Below are 13,897 nucleotides of genomic sequence, written 5' to 3' on the forward strand. Positions count from 1 at the left end.
CACACCACTGTAGCATTACAGCAAATGCATAACTGAAAAGGTTCATCAACAGTTCTAATGAAACGAACATCTGGCTTCCTGAAGACTTTTGGGAAAAAAGAGAGGAAGAACATACCTCAAGATCCCTTTCTCCCATCTAGTTTGATCTTTACTTGAATATATTATTCTCAAACATTAGTTCTTTTTACTCCAATATAAGTTTCAAAAGAGCAATATTCTTTCCCATTTACTTAGGACCCAGAGCCTCAGTGCATGAAAATAATAAGTATTCACCTTTAGACTAAACTTATTCAAGGCCATAAAATATTACATGTGAATGAAGTTTAATTATATGGTGCATTTATTCTAATAACTTAACTCAAATTTCCATACATCAAGAATGTACAATACCAAAACAAAACAAAACAATAAAACACATTTGATGCCTAATCCTGGTCAATAGCAACTCATAACTAGAATAATTTTGTGTTTGGTTATAGAAGAAAATGCAACTTGATGTCTCACCCTGATATTAGTAAATAAGTAGCAGATGCATAAAGATACAGACACTAAAACATGGTTAATAAGTCAGCATTCGTTATTTGTCTGGATAAAATTAAAAGTGGTATCAATTATTATGTACTGTTGTGTAGATACAGGTACAGTAATAAATGTAAGACTGCCTCAGACTAGAAAACAAAATACCTGGCTCTCTTGAAAGTATGATCACTTTGACAAACCAAGAGAAATTTTCTTAATTAAAAAAAGCTCTTTCCGTAAACTTACTTGCTAATTTGGCCTGTAATCCAGAAGGTCCAGGTTTTGATGTCTCTGACTTAGAAGACCCTGGAAGAGACAGTTTTGTTTTAGGAAGGCTAACTTTAGGGCTGAAACGCGCAGCCCAATCAAATTTTGAAGAGCCACCAGTTTTACTCTGTTCCTTTTCCCTGCTACTTCTTCTGGGACTGGGACTGGATGCTGAACGGGAACGCCTGGTCTTGTTCTGGTCTTTTCCTTGTTTCACCCTGGCACCTGGTGGTACAGTAGAGGAGGCCGAGGCTACAGCAGAAGATGAGGAGGAAGTAGAGGCAGCAGAAGAAGAATCAGTGATGGTGCTACACCCAGCTTTGGCTGAGGCGGCTGATTTTGAAGCCAGCTTGGTAGGTTTTGCAGATCTCTCTTCTGCACCAGTTGACTCAGACACAGAACCACTCTTTATACAAGAACTGTCTGTCCTCTTTCTTTTCTGACTCCGTGAACTACCAGTGGCCCCACTCTTTCTGGTATGAGCCTTGCTTGTTGATGGCAATTGTGCAGATTTCAGTTGTTGCTCCTGGTCTAAATGTCTCTTTTTTGACTTACTATGTGACTTATTTGTTTCTGAGAGCGATTCAGAATGCTGAAGTGCTTTTGGTTTTTTTGCAGAGCTAGGAGAATTGGTCCTGTTGTAGTCTGGACTAGCACTGCGTTTCACTCCTCGAGAATTGTCTTTCTTAGGCACCTGCCCCGTTTTTTGCCTTTCTGAAGTATTGGCTCTGTCTGGATCCTCTGGTTGTGGAACTATGACAGCAGATGATGAACTGCAGCTTCTAAGAGGTTAGATAAGAAGAGAGTTAATATCAGCCTGCCATCATTAAACCTGTCATATAATATTTATTAAATTCTCAAATCTGTGGAAACAAGTGCTAAAAAAAAAAAATCACAAAATTTTTTCTAAGTCCAGTAATAAACATAGCTTTTCCAATGGTTCAAAATTGGGGGAATAAAATCGAGCTTGACTTGGGATTGTAAAAGTATTAAAAGATCAGATTAATTCTCTAGCCCAAAGATTACTGACACTAACACTCCTAATCACAAAACAAGAACTGAGATTACAAGAAAAAGAATGCTTTTTCAGAACCAGTTGGAACTAGAATATTGATGCTCTATTTACAAAGAAAACTTTATTCAAGCTTAAAATAAGCAAGCATTAAATTACAAGTTGTTGTATTGTAGAATCACCAAATCTTTATAGTTACATTTCATTGAAAGGTTCCTACCAATTAGCTCTTAAGAAATCATTGAACTATGCGTGGGGAGGGGTGTGGGATGGGAATGGGGGGATGAGGACAAATATGTGATACCTTAATCAATAAAGCAATTTAAAAAAGAAGTCAATGTATAATTGAGTTGTAATTTTAATGTGGAAATGGGCATTATCTTTAAGTTTTGTACCTTACAATAAATTTTACAATAAAATTTGCTATATCAAAACTAAAAAAAAAAAAATCATTGACCTATGGCTCTAACAATTAAAAACTAAGGTAACACAATGCATTTCAGAAGCTTATAATGATTTGTTAAGAAAAAGGGGAACCTCCTATCTCTCTCTAAGCAAGAAAAAGTGCATTGTCTAGCATCGGCATCACTGCAAAGTTAATGAAAAAAACATTAATGCAAAAGTTATACCTAGAGAATAATGAAATATATATCATAACATTTTGGCATCACCTAGTAAGTTTTAATATTATGCAATGATTCATAGGCAAATAATTCTGCTTTGAAAATGTATAAGCCATGTGAAGATTTACCTTTTAGAAAGGTGTCCCCTTGACAGTTCAGTAGTATTAGACTGCACTTTGGGTGCCTTAGAATTAGATTTTCTACTCTCAGGAGGGCTATATCCCTTATGTTTTGCCTGCCCTAAATGTGACCTGTCAGCAGAAAATCAAAACAGAAATCTATCAGGAAAATGAGATGCAAATATAATAGTGAAAGTCAAATTATTTTTTTCAAAAAAAATCCTCCCAATTTTTCATTATTGACCCTATCTCTTTCCCAAATATTTATATTATTAAATTATTATTCTATCAAATAATTTATCAAAAAACTGCCTTTTAGTACCAACTCCCTGAATACTCAAAAGTTAAGATTTTTTATTACCAGCTGTCATAAATGCATAGCAATATTATAGTTGCTTAAGCCATAATCAATTTTTCAGCAATTTTACTGTAGACATTCAAATATGCTCAATTTTTAAAAAGCAAACCCAGATTTTAGATCTAAACACTACTTTTAATAGCCAATGTAACTTTAATAGCTTAAAGGTTTATAGAAATGGCAATCTGTGATCCCTACAATGTTACTGATATCCAATTTGTGCACTATAATATAGATTATCACATAACTGCATAAGATTAAATCAATTCTCAAGCTGATTTTACACAGAAAATTACTAGAACCAACTAAAGAGTAAATAAACTTAGCAGATATCACTATTGATTTCATGTAAGAATTTAAAGCACTTACCAACAGAAAGTACACCCAAAACTAAATCTGAGAGATAAAGAATTTACAACAGCCCACCCACTGTGTGGCTCAGTGGTGGAATGTCAACCCATGAACCAGGAGGTCAGGGTTTGATTTCCCAGTCAGAGCACATGCCCAGGTTGCAGGTTTGATCCCCAGTAAGGGGTGTGCAGGAGGCAGCAGATCAATGATTCTCATAATTGATGTTTCTATCACTCTCTCTCCCTCTATTAAATAAAATAAAAATATTTTTTTAATAAAAAACAGGGGGGGGGGGAAGCATTTGTAACAAAATAATCCAAACACATTCAAAATATTCCATCACTGATAAATGATTGAGTTATACAGGGTATGACAAGAGGTTTACAGTTACACATACAGGAAACAGAATGTATTAGTGTATTATTGTTTCTTAATGATTGTATTATTTTCCACACAAAAAAAACTGTAAATTTCCTTTTGCCACATCCTGTATCCTATCTAATAAAAGAGTAATACGCAAATTGACTGCACCCCCACAACACCCACAGGCCACGCCCACAGCCAATCAGGAGTGAGTATGCAAATTAACCCAACCAAGATGGCTGTGGCCATGGAGAGAGCAGGAAGCTTGGGTTTCCCCAGCAATGAAGGAAGCCAAGCTTTCCGCCTGCCCTGGCCGGCCTAGGCCTCCACTCAAGGCTACAAAGTTTCAATTATAGAAGACAAATAAATCCCAACAAAAATGACAGCCACAGAGTTGGAGAGAGCAGGAGGCTTGAGTTGCCCCCGGTGATGGAGGAAGCCAAGCTCCCGCAGCCCTGGCCTGCCTTGGCCTCCGGCTTAAGGCTACCAAGTTTCAATTATAGAAGATAAATAAATCCCAACAAAAATGGCTGCAGCCACAGAGCAAGCAGGAGGCTTGGCTCCGCTCAAGGCTACAAAGTTTCAATTATAGAAGATACATAAATCCCAGATACCAGGGCCTCCACTTGAGTTGCCAGGGGGCGTGGCAGGCCTGCAAACCACCACAGGCCCGTCGCCCAGGACACCCCACGCCCCAAGGGAACCCCCACCCTGATCCAGGACACCCTTCAGGGCAAACCAGCCAGCCACCACCCATGCACCAGGCCTCTATCCTATCTAATAAAAGAATAATATGCAAATTGACCATCACTCCAACACACAATATGGCTGCCCCCATGTGGTCAAAGATGACTGCCCCCATGTGGACACAAGATGGCCAGCAGGGGAGGGCAGTTGGGAGGGACCATGCCTGCAAGGGAGGGCAGTTGGGGGCGATCAAACCTGCAGGGGAGGGCAGTTAGGAGTGACCAGGCCAGCAGAGGAGGGAAGTTGGGGGTGACCGGGCCTGCAGGGAAGGGCAGTTGGGGGCAATAGGGCTGGCAGGGGAGCAGTTAGGCATCAATCAGGCTGGCAGGGGAGTGGTTAGGGGGTGATCAGGCTGGCAGGCAGAAGTGGTTAGGGGCAATCAGGAAGGCAGGCAGGCGAGCAGTTGGGAGCCAGCAGTCCTGGATTGTGAGAGGGATGTCCGACTGCCCGTTTAGGGATGTCCGACTGCCCGGTTGGATCAGGCCTAAACAGGCAGTCAGACATCACTCGAGCGGTCCCAGATTGGAGAGGGTGCAGGCTGGGCTGAGGGACACACCCCCCATGCACGAATTTCGTGCACCGGGCCGCTAGTTTATAATAATAAACCAAAATCTTTATGTCAGTATTATTCTAAGAGCAAGTATAAGGGACATAAAGAGTTTTCAGTTGTTAGTTTTTTAGCCCCCGGCAATAGTTACATCAAACTTATTACGCAAAGGAAGCATGCATTAATATATACCCAGAAAAGCTGGTGCTATAGAGGTGAAATATTAACATAGCAGATGCAATTTATGTAATTCACAACCAACATCCATGTAAATAATATAAATAACATAAAGAGCATATTCTAATGAGAATAATAGTGTTTCATTAAACACTATTTACAGTGTTTAAAAAAATTTTTTTAAAGGCTTTCATTCTGAACACAATCTGAAAGGAGCTTAGACATAAGTCACTGAAAACCTCACACAAAAAATTCTAATTGAATCTGTAAGGGTGCCATACAGTTCTTAATATATCATACAAGTTCCACCATCTCTTCAAGAAGATTTAGATCTAAGGTTTCTCATCTCAGTATTTTTTTTTCTTCTTCATTTTTTCCAGAATTCAATACTGGATTCTTGAAAGAATATATGAAATTTAGCTTGTCAATGAAAGGAAGTATTTCTTGGATCCATAATATTACTTCATTCTTAAGGTTCTAATCTATGACAGAATATAGATCAACTTATTAAAAACTCTAGATTAGTTTTACAAGTGTCTTAGTCTTTACTTTAGGAATGAATTTTTTTTCAAAGTATATATTTTCCCTGTGTATAGCTAAATGAACCTTGTAAGACTTTGATAGACTGTGATTTACTCTTTATTTTTCCTAGATATTATTCCGAAATGTTGCTCTATCCCATGAGTTTCTTATTAGAGATTTAATTTCTAGGAATTGCTTTTGTCTTTATTATATTTCTAGTAATATACCTAAGAGTTCTTTTTTCTTTTTAAGAAAGAGATTGAGAAATTTTTCAAATAATTTCAGTTATTTTTTTAAAAGGAAGGTATAATGTTCCATTTTCAGGGTATACAATTTAATATCCATGGGACAACATGTCATTCAGGTTAACCACACATCCTTATTTTCATAAAGTTTGTTAGCAGGTCAATTTAATTGAATCACAATTTCTACTTCAGTTATAAAATTTAAAATATTCCTTGACATATTTTTATTATAATTTAAGTCATATTAAAATAAAACTAAACATTATCACCCTTGCTGGCTAGAGCTCAGTTGGGCGTTTTCCCAATATACCAAGGTTGTAGGTTCGATCTCAGTCAGGACACATACAAGACTAAGCTAAAGAATACATAAATAAGTAGAATAACAAGTTGATGTTTCTCTCTCTCTCAAATCATTAAATACAAAATTAAAAAACAAAACAAAAATGCTATCCATTCAAAGCTAGGCAATTTCATAATAATTTATAGACAGTTAAATATTCAAATGTCAATGCTAAAAAATAGTCACAGTATATCCCTAATATATCTCAAAAATAATATTCATTTTCTTTATCAACAGAAATTGACCAGCATTAACCTAATGCTGATTCTAATAGAGGCAGCAGTTCCCCTGTCTTTAACACAAATAAATTGTTCTCTGGTCTTAAAACACATCTAACTATATATTAATACATCCAAATCTCTTTCTGCATTTTTCATGTTCTTACTAACAAGCTATTTCAATGAAGTAAAGAATTTAGCAGGAAAACCCTCAATATCAGAATACCCCCCTCCAAAAAAAAAAAAAAAAAAAAAAGCGAGTACAGGAGGCAACCAACTGATGCGTTTCTCTCACATCAATGTTTCTCTTTGTCTTTCCCTCTCTCTTTCACTCTCCCTAAAAATCAACGGGAAAATATCCTCGGGTGAAGATTAACAAAAAACAACAACAACAACAAAAAGTGAGACATTCTGAGGAATTGTTAAAAATATATCTTACAATATTATAAAATACTGATCATTATTACTGTCCTGCCTATTGTTTAGCACAGTCTTAATACATTTTCTTTAAAGAAAACAGTAAATACTTTCAGCTTTGTGGGAGATACTATGTACCAAAAAAAAAAAGTATAAACAATACACAAGTAAATGGACATGGCACCTTCCTCTCAAATTCATTTATAAACAGACAGTAGGCTGGATTTGGCCCAGGAGTCATAGTTTTCCAAACCTTGGCTTACCACAAGAGGCAGAGGCAAGCAGATGGAACCTTAAAGTAACAATATGGAGCCTTCCAAAGTGGGGCTCTATTTTATTAAACCCATTTGTAAATTATTAATGCTCAAAATGCTGTAAAGTAAATCTCCATTAAATAATAATGCCCGATCTAGAATAGCCAATTACAATATCACAGTATTCAGCACTACATGAACTTCGATGCATCCTTTTAGCTTATTTTACCAACTCTCATTTATCAAAACTTAATGCTAAACATTGTTATTTAAATGTATAATCTGTTTAAGATCCAGTAAAATTTACATCCACTATGAATCAAATTTGCCAGAGCAGCACAGTACAATTCATGACAAACTCATTTAGTAGCACAAGAATGAGTCCATCTAGTAAATTATAGCCCAAGGTCAGGTGGGTGGACGGGTGTGGGGGGGTGTGGTTCAGGAAATTCTATATGGTCATTGCATGGGGGTTCCTAAAAAAACTCATGTTCTGAAAAGTCACCCACTAAAAATAACTAGGCTAAATGGTAAAAATAAGATTGGACACAGAATACTCAAACCTATTTTATTTTCATAAGTCCCAACAAAAACATCATCAATTTTAATAAAATGTTAAATCTCTACTAACATTTGCACCAATAATCACAGTTGGTCTACTCTTTGGAGTCTTATTTTTGTACTTTCTCCTGTAAGGGTAAACTTTCAAAGATGTTTTCTTTTAAAACCAGCTTCAACAAAATTAAAAATACATTTCTGGGGAGGCTTTCTTTTTTGACATTTTCTTTCTTTATAAATACAGGGATAAATGTTTTTGAGCTTTCTGAAAGTGTTTAAAACAGTGCAAAGTACAGTGGTTCTGCAAATCACTGACTAGCTTTTTCTTGCACTAAATGACTTCTTCAAAGCATTTCTGCAATATTTTCAGATTTTTCATAAGATGTTTATAGATTATTACCAAATATTTTTCTTTAATTCAAAAGTCTACATACATTTCAGTTCATATATTAACACTGTAGGGAAAGCTGTCTGTGAACCAACAATACCTCCATGTTATAGTGACATTTTCCTATTCACCAACTGTATGTGGGCTCACTCACATTAAAAAAAACCCACATTACTACAGAACAGACTATAATAAATTCTGGGTTATTTGCTTTCAAGATTAACTTCAATTGAAAACAAGTTTCAAATGTCATTGGTTCACTTTTAGGCAAATCATAGTGAATGACCCTTTTCATATTTTAATTTACTTTTACAGGTATTTAGTAAAATCCTTGACAGTTCAAACTATTAAAAAACATTTCTAATTTAGAGGACATCTAAAAGAGGCCAGTTAGTTGATTAGAGCATCGTCCTATAGGCCCAGGCACATACAAGAGGCAACCAATTGATGTTTGTTTTTCTCTCTTTCTAGTCCTCAAAATATCAATATCCTTGGGTGAGAATAAAAAAAAAAGGACATAGGGAAAATGAGAAAAGTGGCTAGTAACAAGTAGTTAATTCCTTATATTACAAGTCTTAAATTATATTTGAAATTAATTTCTATTCCAGATATATTCACAACTCAAATACAACTACATATTACCAAATACAAATTATTTGGAGCTTAATTACATCTTCAAATTTGTCTTATAATCTAATGTGCTCAACTTCCAAATAGAGAAAAGCAATCACTATTCCTTCTTAGACCACCACAACCACATACTATTTAACACTACAGTATAAATCTTGCCTCGCAGACCCAAGACTTGATGGGACAGAATAACCTTCTCAGCATTACCAAGGCAGCATTGAACACCAACAACTTATGATCAAAGCAAGAAGTGACACAGAAAATGAGTAATCAAATCCAAACTCTGGTAGTAACTAATGATTCCACACATTAAGTAGAGAAGAATATAACTTATGTACAATCTGCTTCACAACTGCTTCTTCAGCCTTCAGAGCCCAAATCAATGAGATCGTCTTCTAGAAATGTTTCTCACCCTACTCTAACAATCACCTACATGCCCATTTTCCCTACTGAGTTGAAACTGCTTGTAACAAAGGCTATTCTACTCTCATTTTTATAACTACCATCTAGCACAGTGCTTACTAGCATAGTGTTCAACAAATAGATAAATACAATCGTATACTGGGTCTGTATTACATTATGGTAAGACTCAACTCTAAAGCCAAAGGAGGCTTTATTAAGATAATGCAAAAAAATAAATAAAATAATGCATGGATATATCTAGAATCAAAACAGTGAAATAAGCCTAACGAAGGCAAAAGTCAACACAGCTCTGAAGAACTAAGGAACTGAAACTTGTCAGAACTTTCATACTCCCTTAGATTTGCTTTTCTCTGCCTGTCCACCTTCTTCCATAAGGCAGGAGATATGCAGTTGGCAATTTCAGATTCCTATCTTCCCTTTGCTACCAGAATGGAAAAAGTTCCCAGTTTTCCCCAGCTTGGATCATGTGATCACCCTAGTCCCATCACTGAGCTTAGAAAGATGGGAGACAACAGATTCTTCCAGCTCTAGCCAAAGAGTAGGCAATGGGTAGCCAGGAACAGAGTAAGGTCATGTTGAAAAAGAATAACTGCCATTCGAAATGCATTCAATGAATAATTGAGGGGGATCATTCCACAAAGAGGATTACTATTATAAGAAGAGGGGCTACTATCTGCTAAACAAATTAAAAGTTCAGTTCACCTATATACTGGTACAAAGGGAGATTAATATTTGGAAACTTACTAGTACAAAGGCATCAAAAAGTATTCTCACTCAGATATCACTCCTTAAATCTGTTTTCCCTATGTTTAAAACCTCATTACTATAGAAGTAACATGCAATTTTTTAATGCAATTTTTCCTTATAAAATTAAATTAGTAGGAATATGCAAAATGAAGATAACATAAACAGAATAGTGAGAAAAGGCATTCTTTTTCCTGATGGTAGATTGAAGAAAAAAAAAGTATGTAAAACAAATTAACTATAAAAACTCCTTGACCAAAGAAATTTCATGTCAGGGAATCTACCTTCTTAAGAGATACCTGAAATACAAACATTTAAGCATAAGCAAAAACTTTTCCCACTGCAACCATATACCTATCCAAAAACTGTAATCATGAAAAATATTTATACTGTGACAATTTGTAAACAATTAACTAAAAAATTCACAACATGAGAAAATGTTTATCAGAATATGGACTTTTTTTAAAAGCAGTATCCAAAACTATGTTTAAAGTAATCACCTACATGCTAAATTGCATTTCCCAGAGATAAAAATCAAAATGTTAACATAGACTTATCTCTGGATAATATGTATTTTCTTGGTGCATTTTTCTGTATCTCATACACCTTTGAAGCAAAATATAAATCTGCTTCTTTCTATACAATTAATGCTGGCTAAAAGTTTCACTGCTCTGACATTAACAAAAAGCTGTAACTTACAAATCTCACAACTGAGTTTTTACTCGGTAATAATTTAAAATTACAAATTTTTTAATGGGGGAGTGGAAATGTATTGTATCACATCATTAAAAAATTTGAGATTACAATAAAGCAAAAAAATGGAACCATAACAGAACTGAGAAGAAAATTTTACTTTTGGGATGGAGAAGGCAAATGAAGATAAGAAACAAAGAGTTGACAGACTTGATTATCTAATTTTTAAAACTTTTATAAATTAAGCCATAATAAGTAATAAACTAGAAAAAGTATTTGCCCATGTCAATAGGTTGATACCCTTTCTATAAATGGCTCTAATAAAAGAACAAGCAGAATTAAAACAGACAAAGGACAGTAACAGACAACTCATGATATAAGTAAAAATGGCCAACATGTGGGAAGACCTTCAACTCTATAGTAACCAAGGAAATGGGAGCTTTAACCGAAAGAATCCTTTTTGCCACAAACTTTATTAAAAATGGTATGCTGTTTTGATTAAGATATAGAGAAATAGGCACTCTCAAAAAGTGTAGAAGTATAAATTGGTTCACAATAAAAATAAAAGACTAAGCAGTCTGATCTTTGTGAAAGACAAGTTAGCTATTTGTTAAGCTTCAGAATATTCATATCCTTAGGTTCTGTAAACCCATTTATGTAATTTCACTTGATGAAATCAGAGCCATAGTCAAATGGGATAGGCACAGCAATGTATTTCACAGGAAAATTGGGGTGCGGAGAGGGCAGTGGGGGGTGGGGGGAGAAAAAACCAGAAGCCCAAATTTAAATCATGGGCTTTCATATCACAGAAAATCATGGAGTAAAAATAGAGTAGACACCCGAAACCTGCAAAATTGTGTTAACCAGTGTCACCCCAATAAATTCAATAAAAAAGAATAAACAAGTAAGAGTAGAAATACTGAACACCATTATCTCTGGGTGGTCAAATTAAATTTATTTTCTTAATTTTCCTGAAGCTTCTCAATTTTCCGTTCTTAACATGCTATGTTTGTATAAAAAAATATATATCAAAGAAGAAACTTATCACTATAGCAATCTTAACCAAAGTTGCTATAAAATTGAATTCAATCCCACCACTGCCATTTGAGAAAAACAAGAAAAAGCACATGATACAATGAAAATGCTACTGCATGGCCAAGAGGGAGGAGGAACCTACAAATACCTGTACTAGAAGTGGAAAAGGCTAGAAGTATCCCTGAGAGCAAGCCAACAGAGAAGCAGTGGAAGGGATTGATTTCCTAAAGAAAGAGAACAGAAAAGAGAGGAACAGATCAGCTATAGCCCAAAAAATTAAGGAAAAAAGGAAAAGAAAAAATGATAGAAGAGGAGTAAGATATCTAGTTCAATTACGGAAAGAAATGAGGGATGGGTGAAAAAGAGCAGAGGGAATAATCAGGAGATTAATATATCCCAAAGATCCAACTTTCTTTTATCTTAATGATGAAAAACTCTTCTACTAAAAAAAAGTAATTGACCTTGATTTGCGGGAAGGGCAGGTGAGGTCACAGGAAGAAAACCACAAAAAGAAGACAGCTTAATGCAAGTTTGGAAGAAAACAGAGTGCATCAAAAATAAATGAATCAAAAAAATTCTACCAGGGAAAAACTGCAACTTAACTTTTAAACTGGATAAGTTAATACTCTTCAATTATAATTTCTTCATACCCTCCTCTAAGGCAGTGGTTCTCAACCTTTCTAATGCCGCGACCCTTTAATACAGTTCCTCATATTGTGGTGACCCCCAACCATAAAATTATTTTCATTGCTACTTTATAACTGCAATTTTGCTACTGTTAATGAATCGTAATGTAAGTATCTGTGTTTTCCGATGGTCTTAGGCGACCCTGCTAGCGGTTCTCAACCTGTGGGTCACGACTCAAGCAAAAGACTCAAGCTGTCCAAGAAGGCACAATGAATTCTAATTTTGCATTCTTAGTCAACTGAAAAAAATTTTGGCTAACTATCTAAATTTCTATACCCTGATCATTATTTTATCAATAGAAAAATATGTATATTCAGTTATTACTAAACTAGAGGCCCGTTGCAGGAAGATTCCTGCAAGAATAGGGCTTCCTGCGGCCTGAGCGAAGCAGAGAAGGGATCAAAGCCCGCCGAGGTGGGCTTCCCTCCCGTCTCCGCTGCCTCGCTCCCTCCCTTCTCTGCTGCTTAGCTCCCTTCTGCAGCGCTTGGCTTCCTTCTACGCTGTCTTCAGTCTTCGCTCTGTGAATTAGCTGCCACCTTTGTTTGATTCATTTGCATACTCGCTCCTGATTGGCTGGTGGACGTAGCAGAGGGAAGGTCAATTTGCATGTTTCTCTTTTATTAGTGTAGATTATGGTATAGCCACACAACTGAACATAAAGACTTTAACAGTCATGTTTTTAAAAAATGTTTAAAGATATAGGAAATGATATATATACCAGGTTTTTAAAAAGTGAATAGGCCCTCTTTTGTGTAGTATTTTTGTGGGGAAGTGTTTTTGGAAGACATATAAAGGTTGAAATTGTGAAAACTGAAATGGTCTACATTATTGAAAGAGGGAATGCTAAAGCCATAAAAACCCTAAATTATACTCTGCTTTATATTCTTTGGCATGTTTTCTGACATTCCAAAGATTTCTCATGAAATGCCCAGGAATTCACAATTCAAAGAAAACGTATTTTAAAATGTATTCTTTTCCTTCACAATTGAGCTTATTGACTTAAAGCACGTCAACTATAGTGAAAGATGTCATTCTATAAATTTAATTGAGTTATATTTTGATTACAATTTTGTTATGTAAACCAACATATCTTTAAACACTAGTATTAACCACTTCCATTTGTTTCAGGCTCCTATTTTTAAAATATAAAATACAATATTGAAATAATTTTATATAACAATGATGTGTAGAAAAGATAATGGGCCAAAACATCACTGTGGATTTTAGAAGCAATGTTCTATGTGACAGCCTAAAATGTTTATCAGTCATGTGCAAGAGTCTAAATTGACCTGTGTATAAAAACTGAAGTTGTTCAAAAGATACAAGTTACTTATGAGCACATAGATGCACATATATACATACATACATGCAGTAAAAAAAAAACTAAGGAGATATATGCCAGTAAAACAGTGGTTATAAGTGGATTGTGGAGCCATGTTTTTCTTTACACTGTTTTATATTTTCCAAATTCTCTAAAATAAATATGCACCATTTTTATAATGGGGCAGTGATATTATTTAATCAACATGACAAAATACATGTGGCTACTCCTGAATCTAAAAAAACAACAACAGAAACAAAACAAAAAATTTCAGAACAGAACTCTGTATTAAGCATTCTACTAAGAGCTTAATAAACTACAATACTAAAGGTAACCAAT

At 35.3% G+C, this 13,897-nt stretch overlaps 1 protein-coding gene across 18 annotated transcripts in view; it reads right to left on the reverse strand.

The window, feature by feature from the left end:
- Positions 1–13,897, reverse strand: part of TRIP12 (thyroid hormone receptor interactor 12) — a 137,763-nt gene that overhangs the window by 82,678 nt on the left and 41,188 nt on the right. For 11 of the 18 annotated variants that reach the window (XM_079783036.1, XM_079783034.1, XM_079783030.1 and 8 more), the window contains 2 exons: positions 2,550–2,672; positions 766–1,568 (listed from right to left, as the gene is read on the reverse strand). In XM_079783036.1, the coding sequence (XP_079639162.1) occupies positions 766–1,568; positions 2,550–2,672 (926 nt within the window). The remainder of the gene's footprint in view (positions 1–765; positions 1,569–2,549; positions 2,673–13,897) is intronic. The other 7 variants (XM_079783028.1, XM_079783027.1, XM_079783025.1 and 4 more) reach the window with 2 other exon arrangements.

This window comes from Cnephaeus nilssonii (assembly GCF_951640355.1).
Source record: "Cnephaeus nilssonii genome assembly, chromosome: 10".
Lineage (NCBI taxonomy): Eukaryota > Metazoa > Chordata > Mammalia > Chiroptera > Vespertilionidae > Cnephaeus > Cnephaeus nilssonii.